Source organism: Rhincodon typus, chromosome 2 (assembly GCF_021869965.1).
Source record: "Rhincodon typus isolate 14 chromosome 2, sRhiTyp1.1, whole genome shotgun sequence".
Lineage (NCBI taxonomy): Eukaryota > Metazoa > Chordata > Chondrichthyes > Orectolobiformes > Rhincodontidae > Rhincodon > Rhincodon typus.
The window spans coordinates 668,371-686,677 of record NC_063333.1 but is presented as its reverse complement, the minus strand read 5'-3'; the positions used below and the strand labels follow the sequence as shown (position 1 = coordinate 686,677).

General features: G+C 46.3%; 1 protein-coding gene across 1 annotated transcript in view; it reads right to left on the bottom strand.

Moving 5' to 3' along the window:
• Positions 1 to 2,985: 2,985 nt before the first annotated feature.
• LOC109923102 (fucolectin-like) overlaps positions 2,986 to 18,307 on the bottom strand; it is an 18,101-nt gene continuing 2,779 nt past the window's right edge. Inside the window, exons 2-5 of the mRNA XM_020523150.2 lie at positions 10,196 to 10,263; positions 6,533 to 6,812; positions 4,534 to 4,711; positions 2,986 to 3,525 (exon numbers count right to left, since the gene is read on the bottom strand). Of these exons, the coding sequence (XP_020378739.2) occupies positions 4,549 to 4,711; positions 6,533 to 6,812; positions 10,196 to 10,262 (510 nt within the window). The 5' untranslated portion in view covers position 10,263 and the 3' untranslated portion in view covers positions 2,986 to 3,525; positions 4,534 to 4,548. The remainder of the gene's footprint in view (positions 3,526 to 4,533; positions 4,712 to 6,532; positions 6,813 to 10,195; positions 10,264 to 18,307) is intronic.

The following is an 18,307-nucleotide window of genomic DNA, read 5'->3' as shown; positions in this document are numbered from 1 at the left end:
CTGAAACTGTGACTGAGATGTGGTAGTGTTGTGTCAAAATAAACATGTATTTGCCTCCAGATCTGGTTAAGTAATTTCTAACGCTGTTCTGTTTTTCTGTGTTTTATTAAGGTGACCCCCTGTTTGATTTCTCACCTGTAGCATGATTCACGGAAGAGGATTAGCTGTAACTGCTCTTAATGATACCTCTGAATCATTCAGTTTATGATTCACTGTAACACTGTTCAGAAATAAATGTCTCACACTGTCTGCCAGTCTGGATTTTAATTGTGTTTAATCTTTATGACAACAAAGTTTCAAGATAAAGGGAGGAAATGGGGTGGCACGGTGGCTCAGTGGTTTGCATTACTCCATCACAACACCAGGGACCTGGGCTGGGTCCCATCCTCAGGTGATATTAGGGATGATACCCATATCCCAGTCAATACAGTGTGGAGCAGGAGGAATACAGCAGGTCAGGCAGCATCGGAGGAGCAGGAGAGTCTACGTTTTGAGTCAGGTCCCTTCATCAGGACTGGTACCCAATACCGCGATACCCATATCCCATGTAAGTATAAAAAGATTGCTTTAAATTACTCTCACAATTGGCCTGGGACTCATTTAAAATACATCCTCAAAACTGTGCCTGTCCCTGGTGGTGGCTGTTTTACTGCTGTGAGCTGCAGCTATAACAGCTGTTAGTTTAACAGACTCGAGCCAGAGGATAGATTCACCCAGAAAGTGACCTTTCAGTGGATTGAGACTGAGTCAGGCCAGGGCACAGCGTTCCCATCTGTATTCATGATATGGGCTGAAATGTTGGGGCTATGATCAATAATTCTGCAAATGACTGAAGAATTGTTAGGGTGGTAAAAGGTGAGGAGGATAGGTCCAAGCTGCAGGAGGATGTCAACAGTCTGGTCAGCTGGGCAGAGCAATGGCAAATGGAATTCAAGTGTGAGCTAATGGACTGGGGAGGGCTGACAAGGCAAGGGATTACACTGGGAATGGTAAGAACTTGGAAAATACTAAAGATCAGAGGGACCTTAATCTGCTTACCCACAGATCCCTGAAGGTAACATGTAAAAGGTAACTGTACTGCCAGAGGACTGCACCCTCATTAGAGAGCTTAACTGGAGGATCACCAATCCTCAGGTGAGGGGAAAGGTTGAGAAGCTAACTTTAAGTGGAGCAGCAATTGAGCCCATGCTGTTGGCACCATTCTGCATCACAAGCTAAGCAAAGAGAAGGGGAATGGCCTAGTGGTATTATCGCTGGACTGTTAATCCAGAGACCCAGATAATGTCCTGGGGACCAAGGTTCAAATCTCACCATGGCAGATGGTAGAATCTGAATTCAATAAAATATCTGGAATTAAGAATCTAATGAAGACCATGGAATCCACTGCTGATTGTCAGGAAAAATCCATCTGGTTCACTAATATCCTTTAGGGAAGGAAACTGCCATCCTTACCTGGTCTGGTATACATGTGACTCCAGACCCACAGCAATGTGGTTGACTCTTAACTGCACCCTGGGCAATTAGGGATGGGCAATAAATGCTGCCTGGCTAGAAATGTCCTCATCCTGTTAATGAATAAATGAAATTTAAACAGATGAATAAATGAACTTGCTGTTTGGCCAACTGAGCTAATTGGTATCCACAATAAGATAGCTCAGAAAGTGTATGGAATAATTGCTTGCAAAACCATGGAATACAAAAGCAAAGGCTTGATGCTGGAAATATATCAAATACTAGTTAGGCCACTGGGTGTGACCAGAGTGGGTGCAGAGGGAGAATCACCAGGGTGATGTTGGGGCTGGAGGGTCAGATTTAGAAGGAACAATTGGAGAATTGGTTGAGGGAGGACAAACAGCTACAAGATAATGAACAGCAGAGGTAAGCTGGATAGAAAGGCACTTTTTCTATTAGCAAAGAGATGACGAGCCAGGGGAAATTGATGTCAGGTCTGAGCTACAAGCCTGACAGGAGAAATGAGGAGAATGTTTTACACTCCAAGGGTGGTGGGAGTCTGGAACTCACTACCTGAAAGGATGGCTGAGTCAAAAATCTCATAACATTGAAGCAATATTTAAATCTTCACTTGCATTGCAACAGCTTCCAAGCCATGGACCAAAAGCTGGAACATGGGATGAATATAATCAGATAGGCGATAAATTGACCAGCACAGACACAATGGGCTGAATAGCCACCTTCTGTGCTGAAGACATTTAAGAGTCTATGAGAACATGGTCTTGGATATTTTTACTATTCACTCGATTCTGGGATAGATCTGACAGGTCTTTGGGGCTGGTATTTGACCCATGACGAAAATGAAAGATGTTGGTGAGGATTATTGGTGATGGAACATGGAGTGACAGTATAGTCAGGGCCATGGCCAGTGACAGAAAGCTGAGCTGGTTATGTCAAATGTGATTACAATCTTTGAAAATGTTATTGAGAGTTTAGATTAGATCCATATTGAATACTTAGATTTCCAGAAAGCTCATGCTGAGTTTTATATTGGACTAAAGCTTCTAATGAGGACTGAGTGGACTCACAAGGAAGAGCTTAGCAGAAACACATCGGGTTAGAGAATGAGAGTAGGGAAATCTAACTGCAATTGTACAAGGTGTTAGTGAAACCACATCTGGAATATTGTGAATAGGTTTGGTCCCTTACTTAAGGAAAAATATTGTTTCATTGGAGCCAGTTCAGAGACGGTTCACAATGATGATCTCTGGAATGGAGAGAGTGTCTTTTGAGCAAAGGCTAAACAAGATAGGACTCTACAGGATGGGATGAAATGTGGAGATGATGGAGGGAGCTCCCCGGGACTGAGAGGGGATGGGGATGTGGGGTGGGGATGGGGTGTGGGGGGGACTGTGGTGGAGGGAGCCCTCCAAGATGATGATGCGTAAGGAGGGGACGGTGTGATTGTGTGGAATGAGTTTCTGAGTGTCCAATGGGTAACAGACTCCGTGAACTGAACAGACACAGCCTCAACCCTGTGCAAGCAGCAATTTTATTGAGGTTTTTAAATCAGAAAAAGCAGAAAGGTTACAGATCCCACACACATCCTCACCGAACAGAGTAATCAAACAATACAGATCAATGGTCAATTAGTCCTGGCTTCCTAACACCCAGAGACCATGGGGATTAATCCCAGTTTGATTCCGAGCTCTGGGTGTTCTGATAAAGCTGCTGTTCAATGTGAGAGTCCGGATGGACTGAGATTTCTCTCAGTCGCCCCATGTCCTGGATAGTCTCTCACAGACTTTCTCTGATGATGCTCCCCACTGTCACTGAGCACAGCCTGATTGCCTGGCATTCCTCCAGGGAGACTGTTTGACAGCGAGATCAGTGACTGTTTGTTTGTGGATGTGTGACAGAAACTGGGAAAGGCAGGTTCCCATCTGAAATCCTTGTGTACAACAGCTTGAAAGCAGAGGGTGTGGCCCGGGATTAGGAACAGATTGATTGCAGAAGCTCAAAGCACAACATGGCTGTCTCCAAATGAGCAGCATTTTGGATTAATGTTCATGGCTGGAAGATAAAATCACACAAAAATGCTCAGTTAGTGTCCAAATGGAAATCAAAATCAATTCATGACGATCTTTGGAAGCTGAATGTTGCCTGGAATTTCACTGAGTTCAGACACAGTGCAACCCATACAGGACATACCTGGGCAATTTTCCACATTGTCGGGTAGGTACCAGTGTTGTAACTGTACTGGAACAGCTTGGCTCGGGGAGCGGCAAGTTCTGGAGCATGTGTCTTCAGTACTATTGCCGGAATGTTGTCAGGGCCTGTAGCCTTTGCAGTATCCAGTGTCTGCAACTGTTTCTTGATATCACATGGAGTGAATCGAATTGGCTGAAGACTGGTATCTGTAATGCTGGGGACTACTGGAGGAGGCCGAGATGAATCATCCACTTGGCACTTCTGGTTGAAGATTGCTGCGAATGCTTCAGCCTTATCTTTTGCCCTGATGTGCTGGGCTCTTCCATCATTGAGGATGGGGATATTTGTGGAACCTCCTCCTTCAGTGAGTTGTTTAATTGTCCACAACTAATCAGTAAAGGGGAGTGGGGTGTGAGGGTGAGATTTTACTTTGTTAAAATACTGACGGTAATCTACTGGAGGGTTTTTTTCTGTTATTGATCAGGATCGTCCCATCCAGCAGGTCCCCAGAAGTCCCTCAGAAGTTTTAAATCCAAAATTGTGAATGAAGCTAATTAGACGTCATTTAATGAAAGTAAATACTTAATGTGAGCCATTAAATGGAGGGTTTCAGGGAGATGTTGTTCATGGCATTTCTCATGACAAACACTGATGTGCAGCCTGTGCATGTCTATAACACAGCAGCTGTGAATGGGCGCCTCCAAACATACAGTTTGAATTTCCAACAAACCCAGCATCCCCCGGCCATGAAGGAGTCAATTCCCTCCTCAGCCCCTTGCACTGACAGTCTTGGAAGGAAGAGGGAGGGAGGGAGTGTGCTGGCCTGTGAGTGTTGTAATGGTGCGAGCAGGAGCAGAAGTACATACTCACAGCAGCTCCTGCCATTTAGTGAGGGTCATGGATACCAAACACTTCCACCTCACACAAGGTCAGAATACCTCTCCTTGATCTCAGGAAGATATTCACAAATCTGCCATGGACTCCATTCTGGGTTTCACAAAAGAACGATTTAGTCCCACCTCTGGGAATGGAATCAATCCTTGCACAGCTGAAAGCGAGAGAAGTGAGAATGATGGTTACTGTATAAAACCATGAGAACTAGAAGCAGGAAGAGGCCATTCAGCCCCTCAAGCCTGCTCCACCATTTAGTACGATCATGGCTGTTCTCATCTCAGCCTCAACCTCACTTAGCTGCCCACTCCCCACAACCCTTCAACGCATTACTAAATAAAAATCTTACTCCTCCTTAAATTTACGCAATGTCCCATGATCCACTGCACTCTGGGGCAGTGAATTCCACAGATTCACAATCCTCTGGAGAAGGAATTTCTCCTCATCTCTATTTTAAATCTGCCAGCTCTTCTCCTAAAACTGTGACTTCTCATTCTAGATTGCCCCACATGAGGAAACATCCTGTTCACTTTTGACATCTAACCTGTCTAATCCTGTTGAAAATTTATCAATTTCTGTGAGATCTCCTCATTCTTCTAAACTCCAGTGAATTAAGTCCTAACTGATCCACCCTCTCTTCATACATCAGTCGTGCCATCCCAGGAATCAGTCTGGTAAACCCTTCACTACACTCCCTCCATCACCAGAATATCCTTCCTCAGTAAATGAGATCAAACCTGCAGACAGCAGGCAGCATGGTGGCTCAGTGGTTAGCGTTTCCGCCTCACAGTGCCAGGGACCCAGGTTCAATCCTAACTTGGATGACAGTCTGTGTGGAGATTGCACATACTCCCTGTGTCTGTGTCGTTTCATCTGGGTGCTTTAGTTTCCTCCCACGCTCCAAAGATGTGAAGATGAGAGTGAACTGGCCATGCTAAACAGCTCATAGAGTCCAGGGATGTGCAGGCTGGGTGGGTTAGCCATGGGAAATGCAGGGTTATGGGGATAGGATGGGGCCTGGGTCTGGGTGGATGCTCTTTGGAGGTTTGGTGCAGACTTGATGGACTGAATGGCCTCTTTCCACACAGTGGGGATTCTATGATTCAACAATATTCTAGGTGTGTTCTCACTAAGGCCCTGTAAAGCTGCAACAACATATCCCTGCTCCTGTACTCGAAACCTCTCACAATGAAGGCCAACATACCATTTACCTTCTTTACCACCTGCTGCACCTGCATGCTTACCTTCAGCAACTGGTGCACAAGGACACCCAGGTCCCACTGCACACTCCCCTCTCCCAATTTACAGCCATTCAGGTAGTAATCTGCCTTCTTGTTTATGCTTCCAAAGTGAATAACCTCACATTTACCCAAATAGTAGGATAGTAAAATGTAGGGTATTTAGGGTAGATTGATCTTAGTAGGATTATGGGTCAGCACAACATTGTGGGCCGAAGGGCCTGTACTGTGCTGTACTGTTCTATGTTCTATGTTCAAATTATACTGCATCTGCCTGGAATTTACCCATTCACTCAGCTTTCCAAATCACACTGCAACATCTCTACCTCTTCCTCACAGCTCCCCACACCCCCCCCAACCCCGGCACCCTACCCCACCCCACCTGTAAACTTGGAGATATGATGTTTAGTTCTCTCATCTAAACCATTAATGTGTACTGTGAATAGCTACCATCCCAGCACTGATCCCTGAAGTAACTGTGGTGCCTGTCGCTCCGAAAAAGACCCATTTATTTTTGCTCTTTGTTGCTGGTTTTTCCTTTCCACCTCAGCATATACAACATCCAATTCCATGTGCTTCAGTTGTACACGCTAAAGCTTTCTCAAAGACAAAATAAATCCCATTTGCTGGCTTCCCTTATTAACTGATGAACTTGACTCAGGTTGGGCATAGACTACACTGGGCAGGCTCAGTGCTGGGGTATGGGTTTCAGAGGGTCGATGATGCCAGGCTATATTTACAGGGCGTTACGGTTTCCGTCATTTTCCAGGGAATCACCGACTCGGATCTCTGCTCCATCCAGCCTCTTTGCCTTGCGGTTTCTGTTTGTGATTCTCACAACTAAGACCCGATAATGTTCCTTTAAATCCACTCTCCACCAGGGGTTCCTCTGCTTCATGGTGCTACTGCAGGACGAGTGTCGGAATTCACTGTCGTTATTCCCATCGATGGCGTTGTTCGCATCAGCAAAATGTATGAAGGTGGTGGACTGTGTCGCACGGACCCCAGCAGCAACATTCTCTAAAACCAGGGACATCATATTCCTATCAACACCCTCGCCAGCACAATGCACACCGCACCCTCCCTCACACTCCCCCACCCTCCCCTCACTCACCACCCCTCACTCTCCCCTCCCCCTCCCTCACCCTCCCCTCCCTCAACCTCACACTCACCCTCCCTCACACTCACCCTCCCTTTGCTTCTGCTCCTTCAGCCTCTGGTCCCTCACCCTCCCCTCCCTCAGCCTCCCCTCAATCACCCTCACCCTCCCCTCCCCTCCCCTCCGCTCCCTCACCCTCACCCTCAGCTCCCTCACCCTCTGACCCCTCAGCCTTCCCACCCTCAACCTCCCCACCCTCAACCTCCGACCCCTCACCCTCCGCTCCCTCAGCCTCCCCTCCCACACCCTCAGCCTCCCCTCCCACACCCTCCCCTCCCCTCCCCTCCCTCACTGTCAGCTCCCTCACCCTCAGCTCCCTCAGCCTCCGACCCCTCACCCTCCAACCCCTCAGCCTCCGTTCCCTCAGCCTCTGTTCCCTCAGCCTCTGTGCCTCACTATCTTGCATTCTTGTTCTTCAGGTCAGTTACAAAACATTGGAGTGACAGGTAGCATTGAGGAAGCAGGGAGGCTGCAGAAGGACTTGGACAGGCTGGGAGAATGGGTAAAGAAGTGGCTGGTTGAGTACAATAGGAGAGTGTGAGGTACGAAGAGTAGAGGCAGAGACTATTTTCTAAATTGGGAAATGCTTTGGAAATCTGGAATGTCAAGAGTCCTAGTTCAGAATTCTCTTAAGGTTAACATGCAGGTTCAGTTGGCAGTAAGGAACATAAGTGTAATATTGGAATTCATTTCAAGAGGGCTAGAATAGCAGGCGGCATGGTGGTTCAGTGGTTAGCACTGCTGCCTCACAGCACCAGGGACCCAAGTTCGATCCCACCCTCAGGTGACTGTCTGTGTGGTGTTTGCACATTCTCCCCGTGTCTGCGTGGGTTTCCTCTGGGTGCTCCAGCTTCCTCCCACAGTCCAAAGGTGTGCAAGTTAGGTGGATTGGCCATGCTAAATGGCCCATTGTATCTAAAGTAGGCTTTGGCTTTGGGTATGGGTGGGATGCTCTTTGGAGAGTTGGTGTGGCCATCATAGAATCCCTCCCGTGTAGAAACAGGCCATTTGGCCGAACAAGTCCACACTGCCCCTCTGGAGAGACGCATTACCCAAACATCCCCAGGCACTATGGGGCAATTGAGCATGGCCAATCCACCCTAATCTGCACATCTTTGGACTGTCGGAGGAAACCCACACAGACACGGGGAGAATGTGCAATCTCCACACAGACAGTCACCTGAAGGTGGAATTGAACCCGGGTCCTTGGCACTGTGAGGCAGCAGTGCCAACCACTGAGCCACCATGCCACCCCTTGATGAGTTGAATGGCCTGCTCCCACACTGTAGGGATTCTGTTCTATGAAACAAGAGCTGAGGCTGTATAAGGCTCTGGTCAGACCATATTTGGAATACTGAGAGCAGTTTTGGGGTTTCTAAAGAAGGATGTGCTGGCAATGGAGGGGGTCCAGAGAAAGGTTTACAAGAATGATCCAGGGGATGAAGAGCTTGTCATATGAGGAGTGGTTGAGGACTCTGGGTTTGAACTCGATGGAGTTTATAAGGATGGTGGGGGGGGGTGGTTGTTGATCTGATTGAAGTTTACAGAATACTGAGAGGCCTGAATAGAGTGGATGTGGAGAAGATGTTTCCAGTAGAAGAGATTAGGACCCATGGGCACAGCCTCAGAGTGAAGGGAGCACCCTTTAGAACTGAGATGAGGACGAGTTTCTTCAGCTTGAGGGTGGTGATTCTGTGGAACTCATTACTGCAGAGTGATGTGGAGGCAAGTTATTGAGTGTATTTAAGCTAGAGATTGATAGGTTCTTGATTAGTCATGGAATTAAGGGTTACGGGGAGAAGGCAGGAAAATGGGGTTAAGAAACATATCAGCCATGATCAAATGGCAGAGCAGACGCGATGGGCCGAATGGCGTAATTCTGCTCCTGTTTCTTATGGTGTTATGAACACAATCTGTTCCGCACTCGCCTGCACTCAACCATTCTCAATGACAAGGATGACATGAAACTTGGAAGAATTGTAGGCAATGAGAGGGACCATGTGGAACCCAAAAGGTTATTGGTGGAGTGGGGGAATAGGTGACAGGTGAAGTTCAATGTAGAGAAGTGTGAGGTGATGCACTTTGAATCATCAAATCCCTACAGTGTGGAAGCAGGCCATTTGGCCTATTGAGTCCACACCAACCCTCTAAAGGGTATCCCACCCAGACCCAGTCCTAGTCCCTGTAACCCTGCATTTCACATGGCTAATGCACCTAGCCTGAACATCTTTGGACTGTGGGAGGAAACTGGAGCACCCAGAGGAAACCCACGCAGACACGGGGAGAACGTGCAAACTCCACACAGACAGTCACCTGAGGCTGGAATTGAACCCAGGTCCCTGGTGCTGTGAGACAGCAGCGCTAACCACTGAGCCACTGTGCCACCCACATGGCTGGAAGAACATTGAGAGACAATGTAAAATAGGGGGTATAATTCTAAAGGGGGCGCAGGGGCATGGGGAGCTGGGGGTATATGTCACAGATCACTGAAGGTGGCGGGACAGGGGGACAGAGCAGTTAATAAACAGACAGTGCCCTCGGCTTTATTAATAGAGGCATAGAGTACAAGAGCCAGGAGGTGATGTTAAACTTGTACAAGATACTTGTTAGACCCTCAGCTGGAGTATAGTGCACAGTTGTGGGTGTCACATTATAGGAAAGATGTGAATGTGTTGGAGAGAGGGCAGAAAGCAGGAATGGTTCCAGGAGTGAGAAACGTCAGTCAGGAGGATCGATCGAAGAAGCTGGGACTGTTTTCCCTGGAGAGAAAGTGGCTGAGAGGGAGATCAGATAGAGGTTTTCAAAATCAGGAGCGGGGCTGGACAGAGCAGACATGGAGAAACTGCTCCTGCTTGTACAAGGAAGAAGAACGAGGGGGACACAGATTTAAAGCGAAGGGCAAACAAAGCAAAGGATGATGTGAGAAAAAACATTTTCACACAGTGAGTAGTTAGGGGATGGGATGCACTGCCTGGGAATGTGGTAGAAGTAGTTTCTTTGAGGCATTCAAAAGGGACATTGGATGGTTATTTAGATGGGAATGGTGTGCAGGGAAATGGGGAAAAGGCAGGAGGTTATCACTGGGTGATAGAATCAGTGCAGGTATGATGGGCCAGATAGTCTCCTCCTGCACTGTATCAATTCTGATTATGTAATTTAACTAGGAATCAAACACAATCAGAACCTGAGGCAGAACTTTCACAGCTTGGAATGAGGATTTTCCGGATCCTCATGGCAAACTTACCCTGGGAATATCCAATGGAAAAGAGCACACAGAGAGAGGCCAAGGCAAGTAGGTAGTGAGACATCATCCTGTAGGAATCACGGAGAGATAGAAGTTTAGACATATTGATCCTTGGAGTGAGTGAGATGGGAGAAAGGGCTTTGAGCTTCGAGTTATTCACAGATTCCACGTTAGGAAAATGTAAAACTGGGCGACTAACTTCGCTGAGCTTACCAAAACTGGCCAGGCTTTCCCTGAAGCTGAAATGACCGGAGAAAGGATAGGGCCGATCAAGGATTGTAAAGGGAATTTGTGCACGGAGCCTAAAGAGATAGGAGAGGTCCTTAATGAATACTTTTCTTCGGTATTCACAACTGAGAGGGACCTAGTTGTAGAGGAGGACAGTGTCAAACAGGCAGGTAGGCTAGAGGAGGTCGATGTTAGTAAGGAAGGTGTGCTAGGAATTTTGAGGAAGTTGAAGATAGATAAGCCCCCGGGCCTGATGGGATTTATCCAAGGATTCTATGGGAAGCGAGGGACGAGATCGCAGGGCCTTTGGCGATGATCTTTTCGTCCTCACTGTCCACGGGTACAGTGCCTGAAGATTGGAAAGAGGCAAACATCATTCCCTTGTTCAAAAAAGTGAACGGGGATAACCCCGGAAATTACAGGCCAGTTAGTCTTACGTCAGTGGTGGGCAAATTATTGGAAAGGGCTCTGAGAGACTTTTTCCCAGGGTGGAGGTAGCTATTACAAGGGGACATAGTTTTAAAGTGAAAGGAGATAGATATCGGGAGATGTCAGAGGTAGGTTCTTTACTCAGAGAGTGGTCGGGGTGTGGAATGCATTGCCGGAGAGGGTAGTGGAGTCGGCCTCATTAGGGGCATTTAAGCAGCTATTAGATAAGCATATGGATGATAGTATAAGGTAGGGGTGATAGTATAAGATAGACATTAGGTTTCAGGTAAAAGTTTGGCACAACATCGTGGGCCGAAGGGCCTGTACTGTGCTGTCCTGATCTATGTTCCATGTTCTATGAAACAAAAACAGAAGTTGCTGGAAAAGCTCAGCAGGTCTGGCAGCGTCTGTGAAGAGAAATCAGAGTTAATGTTTCAGATCCGGTGACCCTTCCTCAGAATGGATCCGAAACATTAACTCTGATTTCTCTTCACAGGTGCTGCCAGACCTACAGCATCTGTAGCTCTTTCAGTTTCCATGAAGCTGATTTATTTGTTCGTGGACGCCAGCATTGCGAACTACAGAAGATACATTGCATTTCTGCCCTAACTGAGTGATTTGCTTGGCCATTTCAGAGATTACCGCATTGCCATGTGACTGGAGTCACATGTAGGCCAGACAGGTGAGGACAGCACCTTCCTTTCCCTGAAGAACAGACACAGCAATGGATTCAGACAGGTTAACACCACGACATTATACAACTTCAAATCATTTCCTCCCTCACTGGCTGGGCCACTCCTGAGGGAGCAGCTGCTGGGAGAGTAATCAACATTGATTTCACCCTCACAGTGAGTCCTGGAATTATACAGCATAGAAACAGGCCCCTTTGGCCTACCATGTCCATACTGACAAACAAAAACCAAACTACCCTCATCCCATTGACCTGCACATAACTGGAAAGCCAGGGAGTGACTCAACAGGAACCCCCTCACTGTGACATAGCATCATAGGAACAAGAGTAGGCCATTCAGCCCCACGGACCTGCTCCACCTTTTCAACAGGATCATGGCTCTGTGGCCTAACTCCATACCCATGCCTTGGGCCCATATCCCTTCATATGCTTGCTTAATTTAAAGTTGTCGATCTCATTTAAATTTAGCATTGACCGCTATTTGAGGAAGAGAGTTCCAAACCTCCATCACTCCTTGTGTGTAGAAATGCTTTCTAAAATCACTCCTGGATGGCCGGGCCTAATTCTTAAACTGTGCCCCCGGTTCTAAAATCTCCAACACCTAGTGGAAATATTTTATCTTTATCTACTGGGTCTATTCCTGTTAATTTCCTGAAGACATTGATTAGGTCACCCTTTAACCTTCTCAATTCGGGAGAATAAAGGCTTATTTTGTCTAATTTCTCCTCATCTCTCCAGGTATCGTCCTTGTAAATCTGCATTGAACTCCCTCCAGGGCCAATCTATCCTTCCTAAGATGTGGTGCCCAGATCTACCCACGGTGCTGGGGTAACTAGGGTTTTGTATAGCTGCAGTATAATGTTTGCATTCCTATACTCCAGCCCTTTGGATATGAAGATCAGCATTCCATGAGCCTTCTTAACTATTTTCACCTGATGAAGGAACTACACTCCGAAAGCTTGTGATTTCAAATAAACCTGTTGGACTATAACCTGGTGTTGTGTGACTACCAGTGTTCCAATGAGGGACCTTGTCAAAGGCTTTACTAAAGTCCATGTAGACACTATCAACTGCTTTCCCTCATGAATCATCTTCGTCACCTCCTCAAAAAACTCAATCAAGTTAGTGAGGCAAGACCTCTGCCACTGTTTGTCACTAATCATTCCATTTGCTTCTAAATCCTGATAGATCTGGTCCCTGAGAATCCTTTCCAATAATTTCTCTATCACTGACGTGAGACTGTAATTTCCTTGATCATCCCCTTTACCTTTCTTAAACAATGGGATAACATTGGCTATTCTCCAGTCCTCTGGGATCTCATCTGTAGCCAAAGAGGATACAAAGATACCTGTCAATGCTCTAGCAATTTGTTCTCTTGCCTCTCTCAATATTCTGGGATAGATCCCATCAGGACCTGGGGATTTATTTACCTGATATGATTTAAGAAACACAACACCTCTTCCTTTTCAATAGCAACTCAGCTTAGAAATTTGTCACCCCCCTTCCCTGAGATCATCTTCCAACAGTTTCTTCTCTTTGGTGAAAACCTACACAGAGTCCTCGTTTAGGACATCGCCAGCCTCTTCTGGCTCCAAACATAGATTCCCTCCTTTGTCCTTGAGAGGACCAACCCTTTCCCTGGCTACTCTTCTGCTTTTAATATATGTATAAAAAGCCATGGGATTCTCCTTAATCCTATTTGCTAACGATTTTTCATGATTCCTTTTAGCTTTTCTAATTCCTTGCTTAAATTCTTTCCTACTTTCCTTATATACTTCAAGGGCTTTGTTAGTTCCCATCCTCCCAGACCGTATGTATGCTTCCTTTTTCTTTCTGACCAAGGACATAACATCCCTGGTCACCCAATGTTCATGTAACTTGCCATACGTATCCTTCATTCTTGTAGGAACGTGCCACTCCTGAACTCTTATCAACTGCTGTTTGAAATACTCCCACACGTTTGATTGGATTTACCTTTGAACAGCCGCCTCCAATCGACATTCTCCAGTTCCTGCCTAATATTGTTATAGTTTGCCTTCCCCCAGTTTAACACCTTCACCCAGGGACTGCTGTTATCCCTATCCAAGATTATCTTAAAACTCACGGTATTATGGTCACTACTCCCGAAATACTCCTCCACTGAAACTTCACTCCCCTGGCCGGGCTCATTTCACAAAACCAGGTCCAGTATAACCCTTCCCTGGCTGGAATGTTTATATATTGTCTCTAGAAATCCCCCCCCCCCCCCCCGCCCCCCCCCCCCCACCCCCAGCCATATGGTCCTTACAAATTCTGCTCCACCCAAGCCCCCAGCATGTAGTGAGTCCCAGTCAATACAGGGAAGGTTAAAATGATCCACCACAACAATCCTGCTGTTTTTACATCTTTCCAAACATCAGGCTAACTACTCTGTAATTCCCTGGTCCCCCTCTGTCATCCTTTTTAAAGAGTGGAGTGACATGAACAAATTTCCAATCCAGAGGTACAGCTCCTGAATCCAGGGAACTCTGAAAGTTTGTGGTTTGGGATTCAGCAACTTGCTGTCCTACCCTCTTGTTAACATCCATGGCTCAAAACTATCATGTCCTAGAGATTTGTTACTCTTCAGTTCCATGTCTTTTGGCATTATTAATGTCATAGAGTCATAAATTCCTACAGCATGGAGACAGGCCCTTCTGCCCAAACTGATCCATGCTGACCAAAATGTCCATCCATGTTAACCCCATTTCCCTGCACTTGGCCCGTATCCTTCTAAACCTTTCCTATCCATGTATTTGTCCAAATGACTTTTAAATGTTGTTAATGTACCCACCTCAACCACTTCCACTGGCAGCTCATTCCAAATGTGTCCCACCCTCTGTGTAAAAAAGTTGTCTGTCAGGTTCCCATGTTTTCTTTCCCCTCTTACCTTAGACTGATGCCCTTTAGTCCTCAATTCCTCAACCCTGGGAAAAAGACTGAGTGCATTGACCCTATCCATGCTTCTCATAATCTTATATACTTCTATAAGATCCCCCCTCAGTCTCCTATGTTCCAAAGAAAAATGTCCTATCTTGTCCAACGTCTCCCTATAACTCAGTCCTTTGAGTCCTGGCAACATCCTTGTAAATTTCTTCTGCAATCTTTCCAGTTTAATAACATCCTTCCTATAGCAAGGTAACCAAAGCTGCACACAATACTCCAAGTGCGGCCTCATCAACATCCTGTACAACTGCAACATATCTTCCCAACTTCTATCCTCAATGCCCTGACTGATGAAGGCCAGTGTGCCAAAAGCCTTCACTGCCCTGTCTACCTGTGACTCCACTTTCAGAGAACCGTGCACCTGAACTCCAAGGTCCCTCTGTTCCACTACACTCCCTAAGGCCCTACTATTCACCATGAAACTCCTACCTTGATTTGACTTTCCAAAATGCAACACCTCACATTTACTCCATATTAAACTCCATTTGCCATTTCTCAGCCCACTTCCCCAGCTGGTCAAGATCCTGCTGCAATTTCTAATAACCTTCCTCACTGTCCACGATGCCGCCTATTTTAGTGTCATCCGCAAACTTACTAATCATGCCTTGTGCATTCTCATCCAAATCATTGGTATAGATAACAAACAGCAATGGGCCCAGCACCGATCCCTGAGACACCCAACTAGTCACAGGCTGCCAGTCAGACAAGCATCCTTCCACTATTACTGTCTGCTTCCTACCATCAAGCCAATTGTGTATCCAATTTGCCAGCTCTTCGTGGATTCCATGCAATCTAACCTTCCAGAGCAGCCTACCATGTGATTGAGTTTAATTTTATTTTAACCCTGCCCGTGTTAATTTCTTTGGGACTTCCGTAAGCTCTCCTTCTTTTCTGCTGTGAATAACATAAAACATAGAACATAGAACAGTACAGCACAGTACAGGCCCTTCGGCCCACGATATTGTGCCGACCTATTATCCTACGAAGACCAAACTACCCCGCATTTTACTATCCTCCATGTGTCTATCCAAGAGTCACTTAAAAGTCTCTAAAGTATCTGACTCCACATGCCCACCACTCTCTGTGTGAAGAACCTACCTCTGACATCTCCCCTATACCTTCCTCCAATCACCTTAAGATTATGCCCCCTTGTAATAGTCATTTCCACCCTGGGAAAAAGTCTCTGACTATCCACTCTATCTATGCCTCTCGTCATCTTGTACACCTCTATCAAGTCACCTCTCATCCTTCTTCGTTCCAATGAAAAAAGCCCTAGCTCCCTCAACCTTTCCTCATAAGACCTGCCCTCCAGTCCAGGCACCATCCTGGTAAATCTCCTCTGCACCCTTTCTAAAGCTTCCACATCTTTCCTATAATGAGGTGACCAGAACTGAACACAATATTCCAGGTGTGGTCTAACCAGAGTTTTATAGAGCTGCAGCATAACCTCACGGCTCTTAAACTCAATTCCCCTGCCAATGAAAGCCAACACACCATATGCCTTCTTCACAACCCTATCAACTTGTGTAGCAACTTTGAGGGATCTGTGGACGTGGACACCAAGATCCCTCTGTTCCTCCACACTGCTGAGAATCCTGCCATTAACCCTGTATTCTGCATTCAAATTCGACCTTCCAAAATGAATCACTTCACACTTTTCCAGGTTGAATTCCATCTGCCACTTCTTTGCCCAGCTCTGCATCCTGTCAATGTCCCGTTGCAACCTACAACAGCCCTCCACGCTGTCCACAACTTCACCAACCTTCGTAACATCGGCAAACTTACTAACCCACCCTTCCACTTCCTCATCCAAGTCATTTATAAAGATCACAAAGAGCAGAGATCCCAGAACAGATCCCTGCAGAACACCACTGGTCACTGAGCTCCAGGCTGAATACTTTCCGTCTATCACCACCCTCTGTCTTCTATTGGACAGCCAGTTTTGTATCCAGACAGACAAATTTCCCTGGATCCCATGCCTCCTTACTTTCTGAATGAGCCTACTATGTGGAACCTTATCAAATGCCTTGCTAACATCCATATACAGCACGTCCACTGCTCTACCTTCATCTATGTGTTTTATCACATCCTCAAAGAATGCAATAAGGCTTGTGAGGCATGACCTGTCCCTCACAAAGCCATGCTGACTATCTCTAATCAAACTGTGCTTTTCCAAATAATCATAAATACTATCTCTCAGAATCCTCTCCAATAATTTGCCCACCACAGAAGTGAGACTGACTGGTCTGTAATTTCCAGGATTATCCCTATTCCCTTTCTTGAACAAGGGAATGACATTTGCCACCCTCCAGTCTTCTGGCACTACTCCAGTGGACAGTGAGGACGCAAAGATCATTGCCAAAGGGGCAGCAATCTCTTCCCTTGCTTCCTGTAAATAACCTTGGGTATATCCCATCTGGCCCAGAGGACTTATCTATCCTCATGTTTTTTAAGATTTCAAGCACATCCTTCTTCCTAACATCAACCTGTTCGAGCCTATCTGCCTGTTTCACGCTGTCCTCACAAATGTCAAGGTCCCTCTCACTGGTGAATACTGAAGCAAAGTATTCATTAAGGACCTCCCCTACCTCCTCTCACTCCGCACACAAGTTCCCTCCACTATCCTTGATTGGCCCGACTCTCACTCTGGCCATCCTCTTGTTCCTCAAAGGTCAGGGAGTTGTGATCACTATCGCCGAAATGCTCTCCCACCCAAGAGCTCTGACACCTGACCTGGTTCGTTGCCAAGCACCAAATCCAATATGGCTTCCCCTCTAGTCAGCCTATCTACATATTGAGTCAGAAATCCTTCCTGGACATACCTGACAAAATCTGCTCCATCCAAACTATTTGCACTTGGGAGGTTCCAGTCGATATTAGGGAAGTTGAAGTCATCCATGACATCAACCCTATTACTTCTGCACCTTTCCACAATCTTTCTCCCAATCTGATCCTCAGTGTCTGTTTTGCTACTGGGGGGTCTATAGATAACTCCCAGTAAAGTGACTGCTCCTTTCCTGTTTCTGACTCCCACCCATACTGACTCAGTGGAGAAACCCTCCTCCACGACCTCCCTTTCTGCAGCTGTGATACCGTCCCTGATTAGCAATGCCACTCCCCGACCTCTTTTATATCACTCCCTATTTCTTTTGAAACATCTATACCCCAGAACATCCAGCAACCATTCCTGCCCCAATGTTATCCAAGTCTCCGAAATGGCCGCAACTTCGTAGCTCTAAGTACTGATCCAATAATGAAGCAAGGTAATCATTTGGTATGTCTGCCATTTTCTCATGGTCAGGGACAATATTCCCACTCACAGGCTTCAGTTGGACTTGCTGCTTTCCTTTTATATAACTATAAAATCTACTCTTTTATCTTTTCTGTCCCTTGCAAGTTTCCTTTCAGAATCCTTTGTAGCTCCTGTTATAAGCTGCTGATTGCCCCTTTGTTGGTCTTTGTATTTGTCCCATTCTGTAGGATCCATGCCATTCTTTATGTTTTTATAAATTTTTTCTCTGAATGTTATGCGGCCCCTTACCTGCTGCAATGTCCTTGGTGAAGGAGCCTTTGAAAGCTTGTAATTTTACATAAACCTGTTGGACTATAACCTGGTGTCGTGTGATTTCTAACCTTGTCCAATTAAAGTCACTCACTTGCTCCCAGTCAGGACCGGGAACCCAAACTGGATTCCAGCTGGAACAGGGGATCCCCTCGCTGGTACCAGCTGGAATAGGGGATCCCCTTGCTGGCACCAGCTGGGACAGGGGATCCCCTTGCTGGTAACCATGTGGGACAAG